The sequence below is a fragment of the Chiroxiphia lanceolata genome, chromosome 21 (assembly GCF_009829145.1).
Source record: "Chiroxiphia lanceolata isolate bChiLan1 chromosome 21, bChiLan1.pri, whole genome shotgun sequence".
NCBI classification, from domain to species: domain Eukaryota; kingdom Metazoa; phylum Chordata; class Aves; order Passeriformes; family Pipridae; genus Chiroxiphia; species Chiroxiphia lanceolata.
In genome coordinates, this window is record NC_045657.1 from 5,316,532 (window position 1) to 5,335,348 (window position 18,817).

The window sequence follows — 18,817 nt, forward strand, 5'->3', positions numbered from 1 at the left end:
ATGTCAAAGGGGTACAAAGACATGACTTACTGTTTGAAGTAGAGGGCTGACACTCCTTAGTTCTACATCCCTTTCCAAGGCTGGCCTTTTCTGATCAGAGTGAAAGGTGGCATATTGGTCATATATCAATCTGAGTGTGTTAGGTAAATTCTGGGAAGCAATCCTTACCCTGCTGCTTTTTCCTTGTCAAGTGAGACAGAGAGGCTTCCCTTCTAAATTTCTCTAGCTTTTAAATGTATGAATTTGTGAATTATTTATTGCAAAATGAGGCTCAGTGGTATCTTGAAAGGAAAAAAATCTGTTAAGTTATGCGTGTTGGCAGCTCTCAGGAGAAGGCATTACTCCACTTTCCAGGCAGTCAACAGAGTAGATGGAGAAGGAAAAGGTTATCAAAATGAGTGGAATGTGAAATAATATTACTGAACAGAGAGAACAGTGTTTTCCAAGTGCATGTGTTAAACTGGGTTCATCCATGTCAGGCTGTGAATAATGCCCTTTCTTTGCTCCCCTCTGCCCGTGTGACTGGGACGGCTCTTGCATAACTCCCAGTGCAGAATGGGATATTGTTCAACCAGTGCTGCTCTCACCGACTTCTCCAGGGAGATGCAGGAACTGCTCAGCTCCAAATGAAGCCATAGGATGACTTCCCTCCTCCTCCTATTGCAGCACTTCTCATTTCTCTTGCCCCTTATGGCTTGGCTGCTGCACTCCTACTCCCAAAAGCTCCCAGAAATCCATCTGGGCCAGGAGAGCAGGAGTTTGGCTGTGTCAGAGCCAATGCTCTTTGCTTTGGCAGAACAAGGTGCTCCTCAAGCAGTGGGATCGTTTGCCCTCATTTCTTCCTCTTGAGATTGACACCTTGGCTACTTCACCTTGTACCTGCAAATATGAGCAGACACATGAGCTATTTTTTGCATCATGCATTATAGAGTGGATGGCATTAATGGAATTAAAACTCTGCAGTGATCACAATGACACATGCAACTAGAAGACAAGACAGCTACAGCTGCTAAGCTGTGTGAGGCTCTGAAATGCTCACATCTCTTCATCTTTCAGTCATTGTAGCCTTTGACAACTGCAGCAGGAAATCCTGTGCCAGAGCTGCCAGCCACCAGCATTTATCCCTTGCCTGAGGGACAACTCTTGTATTACAATTTACTAGCATTAAGTAACCAGAACAGTGGCAGAGAAACAAGTGAAGAGTTACTTTCCTCCTTATTTCTCCAGGACAATTTAGCAAAGGGCCTCAAGTGGGTGCTGGATGTGCAGTCTGATCATGTAACCTGGCTCTACACTCCTCCTGTGGGATCAGCTCAGGCTCGATATGCAGAGTTAACATCCCTTCTGTGGCCAGGATGGGCTCCATCATCTTGCCAGCCAGCAGCCTGGTAGCTGATCTGAGAGAGAGAAGAGTGTTTGGCTTTGTTTCCTCCCAGCTCCTTTTTTGGTGGCAGGAACATGGAGCTGAAGCTGTGTTCAGTCTCTGCAATGGGCACAGTCTTTATGCAGGAATCAAAAGTGTGTGAAGTAGGGCATCAGATCTCCCTTCCCTGTTCGCACTGAGCCTCTAAATCACCAGCAGCCAAAGAGATGTTTGTGTGCACACAAAGTGCAGTTTAACACCAAGGTTTTGTCAGTTCAGTGTAGCAAAGTCAGGGCAGGAAGCTCACTGCCTGGGAAAATATCCTTATAAATGTCCTTATAAATAAATGGTGCAACGTGCTGATGCCGATTCCGAGAAGCCTGGTAGGTATCACTGAAAGCTTTATTTCATTTGGATCGCTGTGGGATGTGTGCTTTAGAGCAGTTCTCTTTTGAAAACCACAGTGGAGCTGCTTCAATTTTTTGACCATTTGGGGAAACGGTCTCTGTCGCCAGCACAGAGCCACTGTACATATAAGGCAGAGCTCTATTGTTTCTGCCTCCTCTTCAGAGCTGCAATCACTAAAAAGCTGACGTCTTTATGGGATAACATGGTACCCAGTGGTGCCTTTGCAGACTTCTTGTAATAAAATTTAAAAGTTAGCTGGCTTCTTTAAAGGTTTGTTGTTGTTTTGTTTTTTTTTAAGGTATGCTTTGCAGAATCTGATTTTAAAGAGGAAGTGGCTGAGGCCAACCGTGAGAAGGGTTTGTCTTTTGATTTGCTCAGCAGCTGAGGGGAGGAAAGTGGTTTGAGGTACTTGGTGTCGTGCAGGATCTGTCCCTTTGCTGAAGAGTCATAAGTTGGCTATAGGTAATAATCTGAGGTATTGAGGAGTTTTAAATGTATTTGCCTTTGTTTCTGGTTTGTTTTTGAAGTGGAGAAACTGAGGGAAGTAGAAGTGATCTCAAGCTTATTGAAATCTCTAGGAGCTTTCCCCAGTGCTCTGCAACTTTCAGGTCATGTTACGTCTGCAGTATCCAAGGTGTTTGGAGTCCCAGAATAACCTAAGATTTGCATAAAGCCTTAAAATACAGTATCACCATGACATTAGTTTTCTACTCTGTAAGTATAACTGCAGAGAGATACTGAGGTTTCATTTCCTCTTTTCTTGTGCCACATTACCTGAGTGTTCACCATGAATTTCAGTGCAAGGTACAGAGTCTGTCTCCCTCCTTAGCCACAGGAGACACGTCCACTTAGCATGGCCTGGGGTAGCCATGAGGTGAATCACTGTCAAATTCCTACTGAATATGTGTTCCTGAAAACTGGAATATGCTGAAGTTCCTGGCTCTGCCACTGCAGTGATGTTGTCAGGTGGTAACTGCTTTTCCAGCCCTGTGGCTGCCGTGCTGTGGGACACAAACCTCTTCACTGGGAATTTACACATCCTTACAGCGAGGGGTGCACTGAGCTAGTTTTGTTTGGGCTCTGGAGAAATCTGTGGTGGGTATTTCAGTATGTCCTGCACTCAGTTTGCACACTTTGTCAGGACAGCAGTTGTCACAGCAGGGCCGGGTGCCACGTGAATCACTGACACCACAGACCAACCTGAGGGACATCTCCAGCTCAGGGCTCTGCTGTGGCCACGTGTGTCACTGAGGTTTACTCAGCCAAGTCTGTCAGCAGTAAACTGCAGCATAACCCGAGGCTGTGGGCATCTGCTTTCTACAGACCTTAACTACTTAATTGGCATAATTTTCAGGAGGTGCTAAGTCATCTGCTCTGTGACAGTGGGACTTAATATCCCCTCCCTCTCCTGTGCACATCAAGGCACCCACTGGCACAGTGAGCTTACCAGCGTTTTAGAAAATGTGGTGCCATGCAAAGGTGGCAAAGATTTACAACATTGGTGTCATTAATGTGGCAAATACTCAGTGCAGTGAGTAGTCCCAGAGGCTTTGCTTTTCCTGTTCCCTGCTGTGAGCTGCACCTCTGCACAGGTGAGGTGTGCCAGGCTCAGTCCCGAGGATGGTGCAGGTGGGCCTGGCCTGTGCATTTCTGATTTGAGAGTGAGACACTGTATAAGATTTTTCTGTGTTCTCTGCACGGGGATGACTTTTATATATGTTGAGTAGGTTTCTGCTTCCCATTTGCTCCACAGATGAAGCTGGCTAAAGCTACTGTGTCTTTGCTTGTGGCATGGCTCAGATTTCCCATCAATTCAAGTGCAGTCTTTGCTTGGTAACGTGATTTAAGGCCATTAGATTCACGCTAACGTTACTTCCCTAGGTTGTGCAGACCCCAATATCCTTCCTGAACTGCTTCCTTCCTAATGGATGATGTAGTGTGTGAACACAGGGAGTCCCTCAGGACAGCAGTTTGCATTTCTGGAAGAGTAAGCCTTGTTTACAACCTGCCATCCATGACTCTCTGTGCACAGCAGCTGTTTGCCTTTTGGAATCATGACTAATTTAAGAGTGTCGATTTCTACTCAATAGAGAGTTAATGACTCCAGCAGGACTGGATGGAGAACTTAATAAATATCCATATGTGTCCCATACATACACTGTGTGTGGTGTTAAGAGATCAAAGAGCAGATCATCAGTCAGTTTTAGTGCAAGATAAGGAAATCCAACTGAATTTATATTTCCCCTTAGCAGTGCTCCTCTGCAGCAATGCTCTACATGGCAATTTGACTGAGTTTTGTAACAATACAACTCTTTTGGGAGGTGAATTGCTAAAGGGAGGGGAGGCTTAAGAGCAACTTCTGACTTAAGGATAAGCAGCAGTTTCAATCAGAATTGCAATATAACTGGTATTCTTAGCTAATGCAAAGCAATTAGTTCATGCTGTACCATTGGAAATCTTGTTTATAGTCATCCTTTTTCTGTCAAAACATTAGAACAGATCTTTTCAGCTTTGTAGGAACTAAAGCCTCAGAATTTAGCCAGTGTAGATTGCCAGCTCTTTAGTTTCAGTGAATCATAGAATACCAGGTTGGAAGGGACCTCAAGGATCATCTGGTCCAACCTTCCTTGGCAAAAGCCTGGTCTAGACAAGATGGCCCAGCACCCTTTTCAGCTGAATGGTAAAAGTGTCCCACGCTGGGGAATCCACCACTTCCCTGGGGACATTATTCCAATAGCTCATTTTTCTCACTGTGAAAAATTGTTCTCTGGTGTCCAGTGGGGATCTCCCCAGGGGTAACTTGTACCCTTTACCCCTCATCTTTTCCATGTGACTTCTTGTAAAAAGGGAGTCTCCATCTTCTCTGTAGTCACCCTTTAAATACTGGAACATAAAGTACCCTAAGCCTTCTTTCTTAAGGCTGAACAAACCCATGTCTTTCAGCCTTTCCTCACATGGCAGCTTCCCAGTCCTTGGATCGTCTTTGTGCCCCTTCTGGACCCCCTCCAGTCTGTCCACATTTTTTTGTATAATAGAGACCAAAACTGAACCAGGAGTACTGAACCCAGTATTCCAGGTGTGGCCTGACAGAAGCTGAGGAGAGGGAGTGCTGAGAACGCTTGCCTTTTCAATGTTGTTGTCAACTAATTCACCTCTCTAAGAGACAACTTCATGTATTTTACCCGTAAAGTTGGTCTTCAAGGCTGGCAGATTCATCCTGGTAAGGTTCTTCAACCCTGACTGTCTGTTCTTCATTGGCTGTGTTTGTAAATTCTTTCTTGGAGAGAGATGATTAGAGCTGTGCCCAGTATTCCAAGTATGAGCGAAATAATCTATTATACAGTCCTGAAATTTCCATTATTTATATTCAAGAAATAATTTCCACTATTTGTATTCAATGCTCAGATTTATACACCGCAGGATTTAATTGCTTATGTAGTACAACTAAACAGACCTCCAGAAATCATTTAAACATTGTTGGCCACGGCTCCAAATACGTCTTTTCTTGTTCCCTCCTCCCTCAAATCCACATAACCTTCCACCCACAGAGATTCTCCTTCTTTTGTATTAAACCAGACCTGCTAGATATCCTTGTGGAACTGCATTTCTCCGAGCTGTGTGGCAAATTCCTGGGTGTTAGCAGGGATTTGCAGTTTGGTGACCCAGGGAGTTTGGATATTTAGTATTCGTGACATGAGAATGGCAGTGCAAAGAGACAAACTTTTGGATGGAAGGCACAGTTATTCCCCAGGGCCTTGGAGCAGTGGGGAGAGGTGCTTCTCTGGCACCTGGCACAGTGGCACGTGCTGCTCTTCTTAATTAATTTCATCCATCTTAATTGTTAGGGCTTCACTGGGGCTGTGTTCCTTTGGGATATCTTCTGTTAGTGTGAGTTTCTGAGTTCTGGCAGAATTATGTGCAGTGCAACTGCACTAGATAACCATTCCTGAGATGTGGTGATGAAGATTTTCTGTCCCCTTTCAGTGGTTTGCTCATTTGTGTATTATATTCAGCCAAAGGATTTCAGGGATCCACAGAGACTCAGATTTTTTCCCCACATCCCCTAGTGTAAAAAGAAAGGATTTTTCTCTTTGTTTCTTTCTCTGGCTGTTATTTTGCACCCCCATTCTACTTTTCTTTTTTTTTTTTTTTTTCTGCTTTCAGGAAAGCAAACTTCAAATCCTTTTTCTACTTGCCAGTTCAGAGAGACCCAACTGGTTATTGTAAAATAGTAAACAGTGCAGCTTGATTTGGAGGCTATGTAAATCCAGGCCTGCAGTCCTGGCCCTGTTTTGAAGTCTGTGGCAGGATGCCCACTGTTATTAATGATTCTGCAAACGCTGCCAGTGCTGCTGCTCCCAAGAGGCTCCCTGATGGTGCCTGGTGGTCACAGAGAGGCTGTGGAGGGAGGACCAGAGCCTGAGGCTGAAAAATCTGTGAGCAATTGAAAGCATTCCTGAAATTGGTGAAGTGTTTCTGAGTCTGCCTTTATCATTAAGTTATTTTGAAGGACTTGGGTAGTTGAGAGGTGGGGGCAGGGGTGATTTTTGGGTTGGTTTTTTTTTTTATGTTTGCATTTTAGTCTGATCTTGGATTTGCCAAAGACAGATCTATCTTGGCAGGCAGTGGCCTGGCAGTGAAGCATCTCACATGCTGTCTGAGTTTGAAAGAAAAGAGGGGGGGGCAGAATGGGAGAAAAGAAAGAAGAAATAAAGTGACACCAACGTTTTGACTGGAAACTCTGCCATTCTGGACAAGAGCGACTGCTGAGAAGTTGAACTGTTCCACATAGTGTGGACCAGCTGAACAGCAGCCAAGGTTTTTTTCTGCCCTTTTCAGTTATTCATATCACTCCCACCATAACAGCCCCGAGGAGCTGCATTTTTTGTCTGTGTAAACCCAGAAGACAGTGTGTCTATTGACCCTCTTGCTGTTTCTGGAATGTGTCTTTAGAAAATTGTTCTCAGTAAAAAATCTCCTCATTCTTTTCTGCACTAGAGACTAAAATGACAGAAAGTGGACCTGGTTTTAAAAAAATTCTCCTACATTATATCACCAGTTGCATTTCATATCAAACAGGGTTTTGGGGGGAGAAAGTATATGTAACACTATGCAAGGATTTGGATTTTAATTCTTTTTGGAGGCAGCATGTAACATGTAGCAGCTTGATAATGCTTTCTCACACCTTCAGGGTTGGCAGTGCCCATCGTAAAGATGTCCATATTCCCTTTCTCTGTTAAATTTTCCTACTCCAAGGCATAAAGTATTAGGATTGATTTAATTCAGATCGATATATAAAGCTTTACTAGTACTGCACGTTTGCAAGGGCTGTGGAGACGTTCTCCTGTCTGTAATTGTTTGATCTCATTCTGCTCTTTGGTGATTGCTGAAGTTTCATCATATTGCTAAACTGCAGGGGGTTTCACACACGTAATGAGCAGGTTCAGACTAAATATATCTCTCAAACACAGGTTACTTCAGAGTAAAAGTGTTGTTAATTTCTTATTTCTTGTTTTAAAGGGGAAACAAATACTTCCGTAAGTACTTCAGTCATGAACAATTTTAGAGCGTCAGGGTCTCACCCTGGCATCCACCTCTCTGGTATCTCTGGGCTCCTGGTAGAGTCATTTAAACAGCTGAAATTAACTTTTGATGATGTTTGAAAGTCTGGTTTTTGCAACTCAGTGGTTAAGTAGAAAAATCTGCAGGAAATGTGGTTAAAATAATCTTGAGTAAACATCTCTGTGTTCTTCCTGCTACCTTAAGAGATAGATGCCATAGTGGGTGTTGCAGGCTCATGTAGCTGTTGAGTTTAGTGTTGTTTTTCACCTAAGGTGGGTGCTGTTGAGACCTGGGTGTTGGGGTTTTTTTAGACACTAAAGACAGACACAATTCAACTGATTTTTAAAAATCAACACTTTGAAAATTATTACTGCTCTGCAGTTCACTACTGCCCTGCTTTCTCCCCCATCATCTAGTAAAGCTGTCTCTAAAGAAAAGATAAAAGATTGGTTTTGATTATATTTAATGGCAGTTTTGTATAGGTTCTGGGAGAGGAGGTCACACATAATAAGCCTTTCCTACTGCTAGTGAGATTTTACCTCGTTCAGTCTATCAGAGGTGTGCTTCCTTTACCCACAGTGTTCTCTGAGTTACAGAAAACACTCCCCTGGTGTGGCTGTGTTTAAATCTGATTGCCATGGCAGTGGGAGCCTGAAGCTTAAGCTGTATGCTCACTGCAAGGTTAGTGGTGCTGCAGGTACTGGGCTGTCATTCATTTTTGGGAGCATTTTATAAGCATTGACATATGTGACCTTATAGTTTTGTTGCTGCCACATGAGTCCAGAGAAGAACTGCCTTAACAAAACCAGACTTTGGAGAGAAAGGAACACGTTTATACACTGTGCATGTTTATTTGGGGACAAAAAGATGTTATAAAGGGATGTTTGGGGTTGGGGGTGTGCAAAACCTGTGTGTCTTTTTCAGCATCAGGCATTTGAAAGCAGATTGCTGCTGTTCTCCCCACAGATCTCTCAGGTTTACATATGCTTTTTGCTTTTTGGTGTTGCTGAAAGGTGACCTCATTCTTTCTTTCTTTCTTTCTTTGAAGAAGGGAGGGGATTTTTTGTTGCATTCAGAGTACCTTGCCTTGAATCTCTTACAAACTGAGCAATCTGGCAGTTTGTAGGAAATCTGGATTGTGGTTTCACATGTGGTGCTGGAAATGTGAGCTCTTGCTCAGTCATCCCTGCCCAGTTAAAGGACAGAGTGTGTTAACTGAAAGCTGCATCACAGTATCATTCTCTTTATAAAGTCATGGTCTGGTTTTCCAGAGTCCAATTATTCCAAAGCCTTTCCTTCTGGAAATACTGTTCAGAGAAAATATTTTAACATTAACTCTAGGAAGCCCCCAGAAAACCTCCTTTGAAGCTGTTTGCATGCACAAGTGAGCAGTAAAGAAGGCAAAACTTTATTTTCTGTAAAGCTCAACTATAAATTACTCCTGAAATAGCTCCTGTGAGTGTCTGCAGCTCCAGGCTACTGCATCCATTACTCTGAATGTGAAACTTAACATCAACTCATTTTTATCACTCAGTGCTTCAGCAGACTGCAGGAGCCTATAAAATGTAATTCTGTTGATAATGGAAGTGATGATGTTAGAGTAAGTGACACACTCAAATGAAGTAATATAAAAATTCTAGATTTTTTTTTTTATATTCTTATTTTAAGATCCAAATACCTCATTGGAAAAATATTTAAGCTGTTTAAAGCTTGCCAAATGCATTAAATGGCCAGGAGAAACAAAACATCACTAGGGCTCTCACACAAAAATTCTTGGTTTTGGAATGCACCCAATTTTATTTACTCATCTGCTTCCCCCTCTTATTTGGGGCCAGTTAAGATCATTTTGGAAACTGGTTGTCTACTCCTGTATACATTTAACTCAGAGTTAATTTGTCATACACAGCCATTGAGTTTGCTCACCAAACTGAACTCTGGCTTAATGCTTGCTGGATCTGCCTGGAAATGTGTAATAATGGATATCTTGTTTTTCTGCCTCAACAATAGAGTCAAGGGACAAATTCCAGAGTTGCACTATTTAAAATTATAAAAAAAAGAGAGAGAGAGAGGCAGCTGTATGAGTGGGAGTGGGGCTGGTGTAAAGTCAGCTCAGACAATGAGTTTGCTCTTAGGTAGATGAGGAGAATGGGCCTCACAAATGGATATTGATCTGCAGCAGCTGGGATGTGAGGAAGGGGTTGGGAGACAAGCCTGCACCACTCTTCCAGCTGTCCCACCCTTCCATGGCTGACTTTGTTTTCCTGATAAATTTGTGTTTGTAGTACAAGGCTACGTTGTTTTCCACTCACGTTTAATGTAGCTGTGTATGAGTGCGTGGATGATAAAGTTTAATAAGCTTTAAAGCACTTGGGCAGGGAAATGATTGATGTGGCTTCTTGGAATTTGATTGCAGCAGGTAAATATGCTGAAGTTACCCACTCATCCTTTGCAGGAGTTAGTGGACACTTAAATCTCCTGGGACACAAGCAAAGTTGAAAGTCTGCCTTCTCTTGGATTCATTTATTTGGTTATGGTCACATTCTTTTCCATTTGATGCTACTGTTTCATTCCTGTGATGCACTTAGTGCCCAGTATCTCCTCATTTTGCTTGAATTATTTCTGTAGAAGGAATGTGAAGGGGATCTGGGAAATTCCTACAATTGACTGCAAAAGCAATAGCTGAATTGAGGTGAAGTAAATTATTAGGTGAGATGTGCGAGCTTGACAAATTGAGATTTGAAACCCTCTGGCAGAATTTGTTGCCTTCCATTTATGATTACTACAATGTTCCATGATTTGGTATTTCATGGATTTATTGTCAGGAAACTACTGTCTACTTGGAACAGTTCAAAGAATAACCCTGATCTGAACTGGTTTTAATGGGAGCCCACTTGAAATATGGTAAAATTCTTTGCTGTGTTGTGTTCCCTGAAACACTCTGAAGTGCTTTAAGTAATTTTTAAATTTTAAATTTAATGTTGAATTTTTAAATAACCCCCTTGTCTTAAGGGGTTATTCAGCAACTGAGCAGCAGAGCTCTGGCCAGGTGAGGGGGAACTTCAGTGACAGGAGCAGGACAGGCAGTGAAGGCACAGGGATGTAGGAAGGGAAGAGAAGGAAGAGTTGCTGTATGAAGGCCACTGGCAAGGAGGGAAAAGGCATCTAAACCAAACAGATGGGACAGGGAGTAAGGGAATAATATTGGGCAGTGAAGCAGATGACAGAAGGCCTTGGAAAGCAGAACTGTAAGGGGAAGAATCTGAAAATATAAAAGGGTCACTCAGGGACAGATTATTCTAGGGAAAGAAGTGAGATTAATTGCCCAGTGCTCTGCTGTGTTGGGCAGCAAAACAAATCATCTGTGTGGGTAAAAATAGGAAGGGAGTCGTGTCTCAGCTGCTGCTCAGGCTCCTCTCTCCTCGTGAACTTCATGCCAGAGCTGTTGGAGGGAGTGTGGGTAAAGGACTCTGCAGAATACACAGAGTTAAGATGTTTTGTCATGATTATGTTGCCTAAGGCATGGGAAATGAGACAAAACTGTGCTGGGTTTTTTCCTCACTTCCCTTTCCCCAGAAAATACTGCTCAGCAGCAGGGAAGCAGTTCATTAGAGGAAAGTAGGTGCCGTCCAACAGGGCATATGTGGAGCAAGAAGAGTGTCCACAAGTTTGCCAAGAAGGTGCCTGTCCAGTGGACAGACACAGGGACAAGCTTGGTTTTGGTGTTTTACATGTGTGTGCCAAAAATTGTTCATGGAATGCAAAATGGTTCATGGATTGGTAACCCAAGAAAGGAACAGCAGCACTGCCCAGGCTGCAGCTTGTGCTTGGTGAGATGAACTCCTTCACAAAATATGAGTAAACCAAAAGCTGGAGTGTTCTGAGCCCTGTATCCTGATGTTCCTGGATAGTAAGATGAGGAGGACAACAAATGCAATTGCTTTCCATGTAGTAAATTATAAATTTCTTTGGGTATTTCTTCAGGCAAGGCAGCAAGCCCAGCTGCGACATCAGATGGCAGAAGACAGCAAAGCAGAATATTCTTCCACCCTACAGAAGTTCAACAGTGAGCAGCACGAGCATTACTACACACACATACCAAACATCTTCCAGGTAAGGGACACTGGCACAGATCTAGAGTAGCTCATAGTTCTGTGATAAGAACAGAGGGTCATGTTGCACATCACCTCAATCCCTGACTTTTACTTTTTGCTAATTTTTTTGGTCATTCTTAGCAAATTTTACGTGCAATCTGACACCCCAAGAGACGGTAGGATAAATTATCCCAGTTTTTTAGACTAGATATCAAGGGATCAGTAATATATGAGGCAGGTGACATTGAGCTGTCATGACAGATTATGATGGCCTTTGGAATCCTCACAGTCTGGCTCTGTCCAGCTCTTGTGCCTGTGCAGCTGGGGATGAGAACATCATTTGCATTGTTGGGGCAGGAGTCAGCTGGGCATCGTTGCATCTCACAGCCCTTTATAACCTGTGCTCAAATCAGACTTCACAGATGTTTAAATGTAAAGCACAGTAATTCTACAGTAGTGAATGCCAAAGGGTTTAGTGCTGATTATGTCTTAAGGTGCCTAAAGAAAAGGCTGTGGAGGAAGAATAAAAAAGCCATCACATTTATTCTGACTGGAGATCCGAGTTTGTGCTCGGCTGAACGAATGGGGATTAATGTAGTAGAACAGAACTTTGAAATGACTGTTCCACTGTAATGGGTCATAAGCATCAGAAGTGGGACATACAACCTTTTTAAGGGAGGAAATGTCACATGCTTGTCATCAGATGAGAAATAGCTGATATTTGCGTAGCAAACACGCACTTTCCTACCCACTGCTGAAACTTCTGAGCTAAATGGGCACCTCCTCTTTTGCTCTGTGGTGTTTCAAACCAATGCCTTGAGATAAGTTATTGCTGGGATCAAATATAACATTTTTTTTTGCAATACATTTGTGTTTAATGGAGAAGCTGGTAAGCACTCTGACGTGTAGGTGGGCATGTTAAAGTCCTGCAGGTGTGCCCTTTACCCTATCAGTGCCCCAGTAAGCTCTAGTGCTTTCTTTTAGATTTTGAAATAAGTTTGGGGGTTTTTTTTGTAAAGAATTGTTGTTGCCTGTGGATCAGTCAAGGCAGTGGAGATTTTTAAGCTGATGATGTTCCATAGGATTCCTGCAGTCCAGTGTGAAACAGGCTGTTCCTGCTCATGCCCTTCTGTATCCTGTTGTAATTTGTCGTAATAGAATTATGCCACATCCAGTTTCCCTTGTTGTAAATGAGAGGCCTGTGGAATAGATGCTGAAGATCTTGGCACTGAATCCACTAAGCAACGAGGAGCATATGTTGGGAAGCCCTGGTGTGAACAACACATGATGTATTGTACATCAATACATGATGTATTGCATTGTGAACTATACACCATGTATAGGACTGCTCGTAAGCCAAAAATTACCTTCTAGGGAAATGGAAAAGGGGAGACATCAAGATTTTTATTTCCGTGGATTCTGCAGGGGAATGAAAATAAGATCTTTCAGAACATGCACAGAAAATGAATTTATTGTTGCAGAAATTCTCTTAAAGCCCTTAGGAGCCAATCCTTACAAGTCTAAAGCTGGGGTTTTGGCAATTCAGCAGTTTTTAACATAAAAAGTTAATTGAGAAATTCCCAGCAATAGTAAAAGAGATTGCTTTCAGAATGGCATTTTGATGTTTGAGGGAACAGCATCACTTGGTGCCTTCCTGAGAACAGCTGTCCTAGTTTGTCCTGAAGAATATATTTAACCCAGAAGTTTTAAAGCAGCTGATGTAGGCTGGGGAGGAAAACTGGGTGAAACTGTGAAGTTAATCTTGATGTTTGATCTGAATGGAATGTAACATTTCAGAAAATACAAGAGATGGAGGAGAGGCGGATCGTGAGGATAGGGGAATCCATGAAAACCTTCGCGGAAGTCGACCGCCAAGTGATCCCCATAATTGGGAAGTGTCTGGATGAGATAACAAAGGCTGCAGAATCAGTGGATCACAAGAATGTAAGTGTTGCATTGTTTGCATTGTCGATTGTCATCTTTAGTGTTGATCTCATATGTATGGAGAATTAAATCCTGTGTCCAGGCTGCAGCACCAGAGCTCTGCAGTCATAGAACTAAACCAAAGCACGGCTTCGTGTCCCAAGCTGCTTTGTCTGAGGCAGGATGTGCTCAGATTATTCCCCAAATCTACTTAACAACCAGAAATGCCTCTACTGCCATGCTTGTTATTTTTAAATTTTATTCTTTTAGGAATATTCTCTCCTTTTGCTAGGATAATTACTTTTTGAAGTATTGTAGTTGAAAGATAGGCTTCTGCATAGAATAAAATAATGTTGGATAATTTCAAATACTTAATAATCACCAATTCTTGTAAAGGTTGTTTCTGTGTCTCATAGTCAGAAAACAATGTTTCAGAAATGTCTTCATTCCAACTAGTTTTATAATAATGAAAATCTTTAAAGTATTGGCTACATAAACTGTTGCAAACAACTCTGGCGAAATCTTCCTGTAAAATCTTTCTTTGCAGATTTGGGGTTTGCTGGCAGCCTGTAAATGAGCAAACCTTGCTTTCTGAACATCACTGTAGGATGCAAAGAAGCCTTTCTGATAAAAAGGCTGATAAAGAGCTCAGCTGAGCTTCCTGATGTTCAGTGACCACAGGGGCAAATGTATTTTCTGTTTTGTTTGCAGAATGATCTGCTCCCTCCCTACACGAAGTCTCTGTTCTTTCAGCCCTGCTCATGGATCCCATTATAGTGCTTCACATACAGCATATGTCTTGCTGGCTGTTTAAATTTCCCATACATGTTTTTCACTGGCATCTTTTCTGAGCTGCTCAGTGCCCAGAGCCTGAGCACTGCCATGAATTGGCAGCATGAGCCTGAAGCTGAAGTTTTGAAATAAATCCTCTCCTCTCTGTTCAGCAATGGCTCTCACAAAGAGCAGCACAGGAAACCAAGGAATCTAAAAATTACTCTCTGAGTGGGAAAACGGGGAACTGGGGCACAGATTCCTGTGTTAGAACAACATATCCTGCTTGAGGTACAGCTTTTGGTGCTGCATGGTGAAATCATGTTGGGGAGATTCATATCTCAGCCTATGCTCTGCTTGAGTCTTAAGCGAGATCTTAGCAAAACACACAGCTGGGTGTCTGAATCAGGGTGAATTTTATATTCAACTCAGTCTCTGTTGCACACAGATAAGTCAAATTGGTGGCTCCTGCACAAGTGTGACTTAGAAAATGGTGGCTTTGAGCATTGATAACTAAATTTACCAGGATCCTCCTGTAAACACCGTGCTGACAAAAATGTGTTTAGCCAAACTACTTATATCTGAACAATGACAAAGGGTTTAGCACATTCTAAGTCCATTAATGGTTCTTTTTACTTTAAAGTCATCAGGGGTTTTATCATCTCTAGAATAGTAGTTCCTACCTTCTTGATTTTGATGAAAGTGTTGTGCTGGTTCCTGGCCTTCTGTGGCAATGCAGGTCCTGCCACTGTGTCCAGGTGGCCGTAGGTGCACATGGGAGCAACTTAAAAGCTGTATTTTCTTTATTTCCGGGTAATGTACTGCATTTGCCACTAGTGCAGAGTGTTACCACAGACCTTTACCATCTCACCCCTTAGCATTTCAAGAAGTTTGGGCTCTCTTAAAGTGACATCAAGAGAATTTCTCCTTTTCCTCCAAATATTACAATTGAAGTAAAGTCTCCTTTACTCCCCAAGCTTAAAAAGCTTTGGATAGGAAAGTCCACTTGGTGTGTGCTGTGGTCAACCTTGATCATGAGGTCAGATTCCAGGAGAGTTGACTGCAGGGACAGCTGGTGATGATAGAGCAGCACAATGGTGAGCAAACCCAGGAGCCTGCTGAGCAGGAAGAGCTCTGTGAGAAGCTCTGAGCCCACACAAACATGTGCTTCCCAGCTGGGAGCAGATCCCCAGGATCTGGTAATCATAAACAGAAATACAGTTGCACCCAGCTTGAAGTGTGTAAGGTCAGGCTCTATGACCCTGCCAAAAGGCACTGATGCATTTGGAGTTTGTATTTAGCTCTTGGTATCTTCTGGCTTCAGGTCGCTTTTTTCTGCCCCATTATCACATGCAATTACTGAAGAAAGGGATAATGGAACTGAAAGCTGCTCTTTTTGTGGTAACTTCACTTCAGAAACCAGGGCTTTAAATGGAATAACACAGCTAAGATATAAAATGTACTGGTCAGAAAAATTAAAGCACGTAATTCTACTAGAATCTACCTTGTGTACCACACTGTCTGTTGACTCTTGCTGATTTTGGAACCTGCAGCTTTTTTTTTTGCTGTCAGTAAAATATTACCTGCTGATGGTAAGGTATTGCTGTTTTATTTTGGTTTTCTTTTTTTTAAACAGCAGAACCTTGGACTTCATGTAGGTATCTCAGAGCTTTTTGATAAGCAATTTTCAGTTTTGGGTAGGTTTGTTAAAAACTTTGGTCCATGAAGGTGAAGTTCCTATAGGATCTGTGAACCACCATGATTTTTAGCATCAGAATTGTGTAGTACAATAGTAAGGCAGGGCATATTTCTGAGGTGACTTTGGAACTGCTAACAGGCTTCCTTTCCATGGCCAGCTCCATGTTCCCTCTCTCTGTGGATGCTGGCAGGATTCTGGAACATCACTTCTCTTCCAGGGCCTCTATTTTATTGGGTAGTGTAAAGAACCAGAGTGGCATATTGGGCCAGATTTAATACTATCTGTGTAATATTTAAGCTGCAGAGAATGAAGTTCTGCCTCATACCCACTCTGCACAGGGGCCACTCTTTCAGGCTTAGTTACTAAATGTGTAACCATGTAAATAGGATTATTTTATGCCCTCATTGAAGTGTGCAGAATTCCTGACAATAGCAATAGAAACTGTCTGGAATTAGCTGGGAATCCTGGTCGGCTGTAACCATGTTTCTAATAGTTTTTAATGTTTTCTTCTTTTCATTTCCCCTTTCTAACCACTTGAGCAACACAAAGGTCGTGTTGCAAGGGTGAGGTGTGGTGACTGCCAGGTGAACCTGTGCAGAACCCGATTCAGAAGGCTCTAGCAGCAGATTAAACTAATTTGTTATGGACTTTGGAGTTCCTGTTATGACATTATCTCTGTGATATATGGAACATGCTGGTTATTTTTAGCTCCATTGTAGTGGAAGGATGTTTTGACTAAATGGAAAGAACGCTGTAAAATTAAGAGGAAAAAATGAAAAGCATTGTGCATAGAATAAAATACCAGTGGAGTATTTAATATAACACTGTGTAGTCTCTTAGAATCACAGAATGGTTTGAGTTGGAAGGGATCATAAAGATCACCTCATTCCACCCTCTGCTATAGGCAGGGACACTTTCCACTATCCCAGGTTACTCCAAGCCCCATCCAACCTGGCCTTGGACACTTCCAGGGATGGGGCAGCCACAGCTTCTCTGGGCAATCTGTGCCAGGGCCTCCCCACCCTCACAGGGAAGAATTTCTTCCTAATCTCTAATCTAAACCTACTCTTTTTCAGTTTGAAGCCCACTAGATTTCTCCTGAAAGCACTTTACCTATGGACATACACAGAATCTGTGAAATGCCTTCAAAGCAACCAGTTCATCTGTTTATGTGATCAGGATGGTGATGTTCCCCTCTAGAGACTGATAAGATATTTGTGTTCTGAGGCACAGTTTGTCTAATGATCTTAGAAGAAAGCTGTTAGAGTATAACAAAAATCTCCTTTCCTAAAAAAACAAGTAAATGGGAAGTATGTAAAAATATTTTTTCCCCTGAGTCCATTGGATTTAAATGCATTTGGCAAGCTGAGGTCTGAATTTGAACTTATGTATAATTAATTGTGTTTGTAGACCTGAGTAGGAAAAGTGCTATGTATTGGTTTTGCTTTGATTTGTTTATTTCTTTTCCCTCTGTCAAAAGAAACAAAAGAGCAACAAACTGTACACAGTCTACAGTCAGTGTGGCTGACTTGTATCCCTCCTAACAGTGCCATGAGGGAAGGTGGCTTCAGTGACCTTAAATCTTTATTACAAGTCACTTATCTGTTCAGGTACTGAGGTGTGATTGCTTTTCTAGTCAGTGAAGTTAATAAGCTCTTGGTGCTTTTCACCAGTAGACATGAAAAGGCCTTTAGAAGATGTTTGTACCAGAATTTTTAGGGTTTGTGTTGAAAATGAAAGAAAGGGAATGAAAACCTTGCTGGCTGTGGTCAGATTCAGGAGCTGGGCAGCTCAGTGGGAATTTGCAGTGAGAAGACCTGAGTTTACTCTTCCTAAGCATCATCTTTAGTTGCCTTAAATGAACCTATGCTTTAATGATAGTTATGTATTATTTATTTTCCTAAATAGACCACAGTCCTCTGCTTTTTATCCGTTGGTGTTTTGAGTAACAACTCTGTGATATCTCTGCAAAATGGACTGGACTTTCATAACAGCAATAATGGACTATTTAAGACTAAAGCTCACTTTATTTATGGAAATAAAGACTTATTTCCTTAGAATGATTGTTTATTTAGAGATTTATCATGAAACTTAAATTGTGGCTATTTATGTTCCCACTTGTAATACATTCTGACAGATACAAATTGGAGACTTTTGTTCTGTGTGGGGTAGTTGTTGTGTTCTTAACTGCATTTATCACTTTAGTATCTGGGAGTATTGAACATTACACCTCAGAGGTCCTTGTTTTGGTGGGATACTGTGCTGTGCCTGGCTGGGGGTTTTTTTGAAAGCACATCATGGTAATGAAAATAGAGCCAAGAAAAATACCCTGGTCTTGGAGCAGAAGGTGGAGAGACTGGTATTGATCCTGGGCTCTGGGTGGGTGTTCACTCCCAGGAATGAGCCTGGTTGGTTCCCACAAGGATGAACTTTCTTGTCCTTGCTCTGTTTTAATGTGCCACCAATTTGATGACAGCCCTCACCTGAGATATTTACACTTGTGTTGGATCTGTCCCATTCCAGGACTCTCAGATGGTAATAGAAGCCTTTAAATCGGGGTTTGAGCCTCCAGGAGACATCGAATTTGAGGATTTCACACAGCCCATGAAGAGAACTGTCTCAGAATCCAGCCTTTCCAACTCCAGAGGGGATGGCAAGTCAGAGCCGAAGTTTGGTGGCAAATCCAAGGGCAAGTTATGGCCATTCATCAAGAAAAATAAGGTACTGATTTGCAAACTTGAGCGTGGTGCTAGTATGTGTTTTGTCAATAACCTCTGTCTTGTCTGGTAATCCTGGCAAGTACAATTTTTTTTTTTTAAAGAAAATTTTAGATTCAGAAAGTTAATAACTGATGTCTTAATAATGGCGTTTCGTTGTAGTCTTTGGTTACTTAAAATTTCTTTATATCTTTACTTTTTTTTCTTGTATAATTTCTTTAATTATGTTGCAAGTTTTTAAAATTAATTTAACTTAAGTTGTCACGTCTCTGCCATGGTCCAT

The 18,817-nt window shown here is 42.1% G+C and overlaps 1 protein-coding gene across 25 annotated transcripts in view; it reads left to right on the forward strand.

The window, feature by feature from the left end:
- The window catches only part of FNBP1 (formin binding protein 1), a 98,208-nt gene that overhangs the window by 52,902 nt on the left and 26,489 nt on the right, over nt 1-18,817 (forward strand). For all 25 annotated transcript variants that reach the window (XM_032708123.1, XM_032708118.1, XM_032708119.1 and 22 more), the window contains 3 exons: nt 11,315-11,443; nt 13,222-13,368; nt 18,341-18,538. In XM_032708123.1, coding sequence (XP_032564014.1) covers nt 11,315-11,443; nt 13,222-13,368; nt 18,341-18,538 — 474 coding nt within the window. The remainder of the gene's footprint in view (nt 1-11,314; nt 11,444-13,221; nt 13,369-18,340; nt 18,539-18,817) is intronic.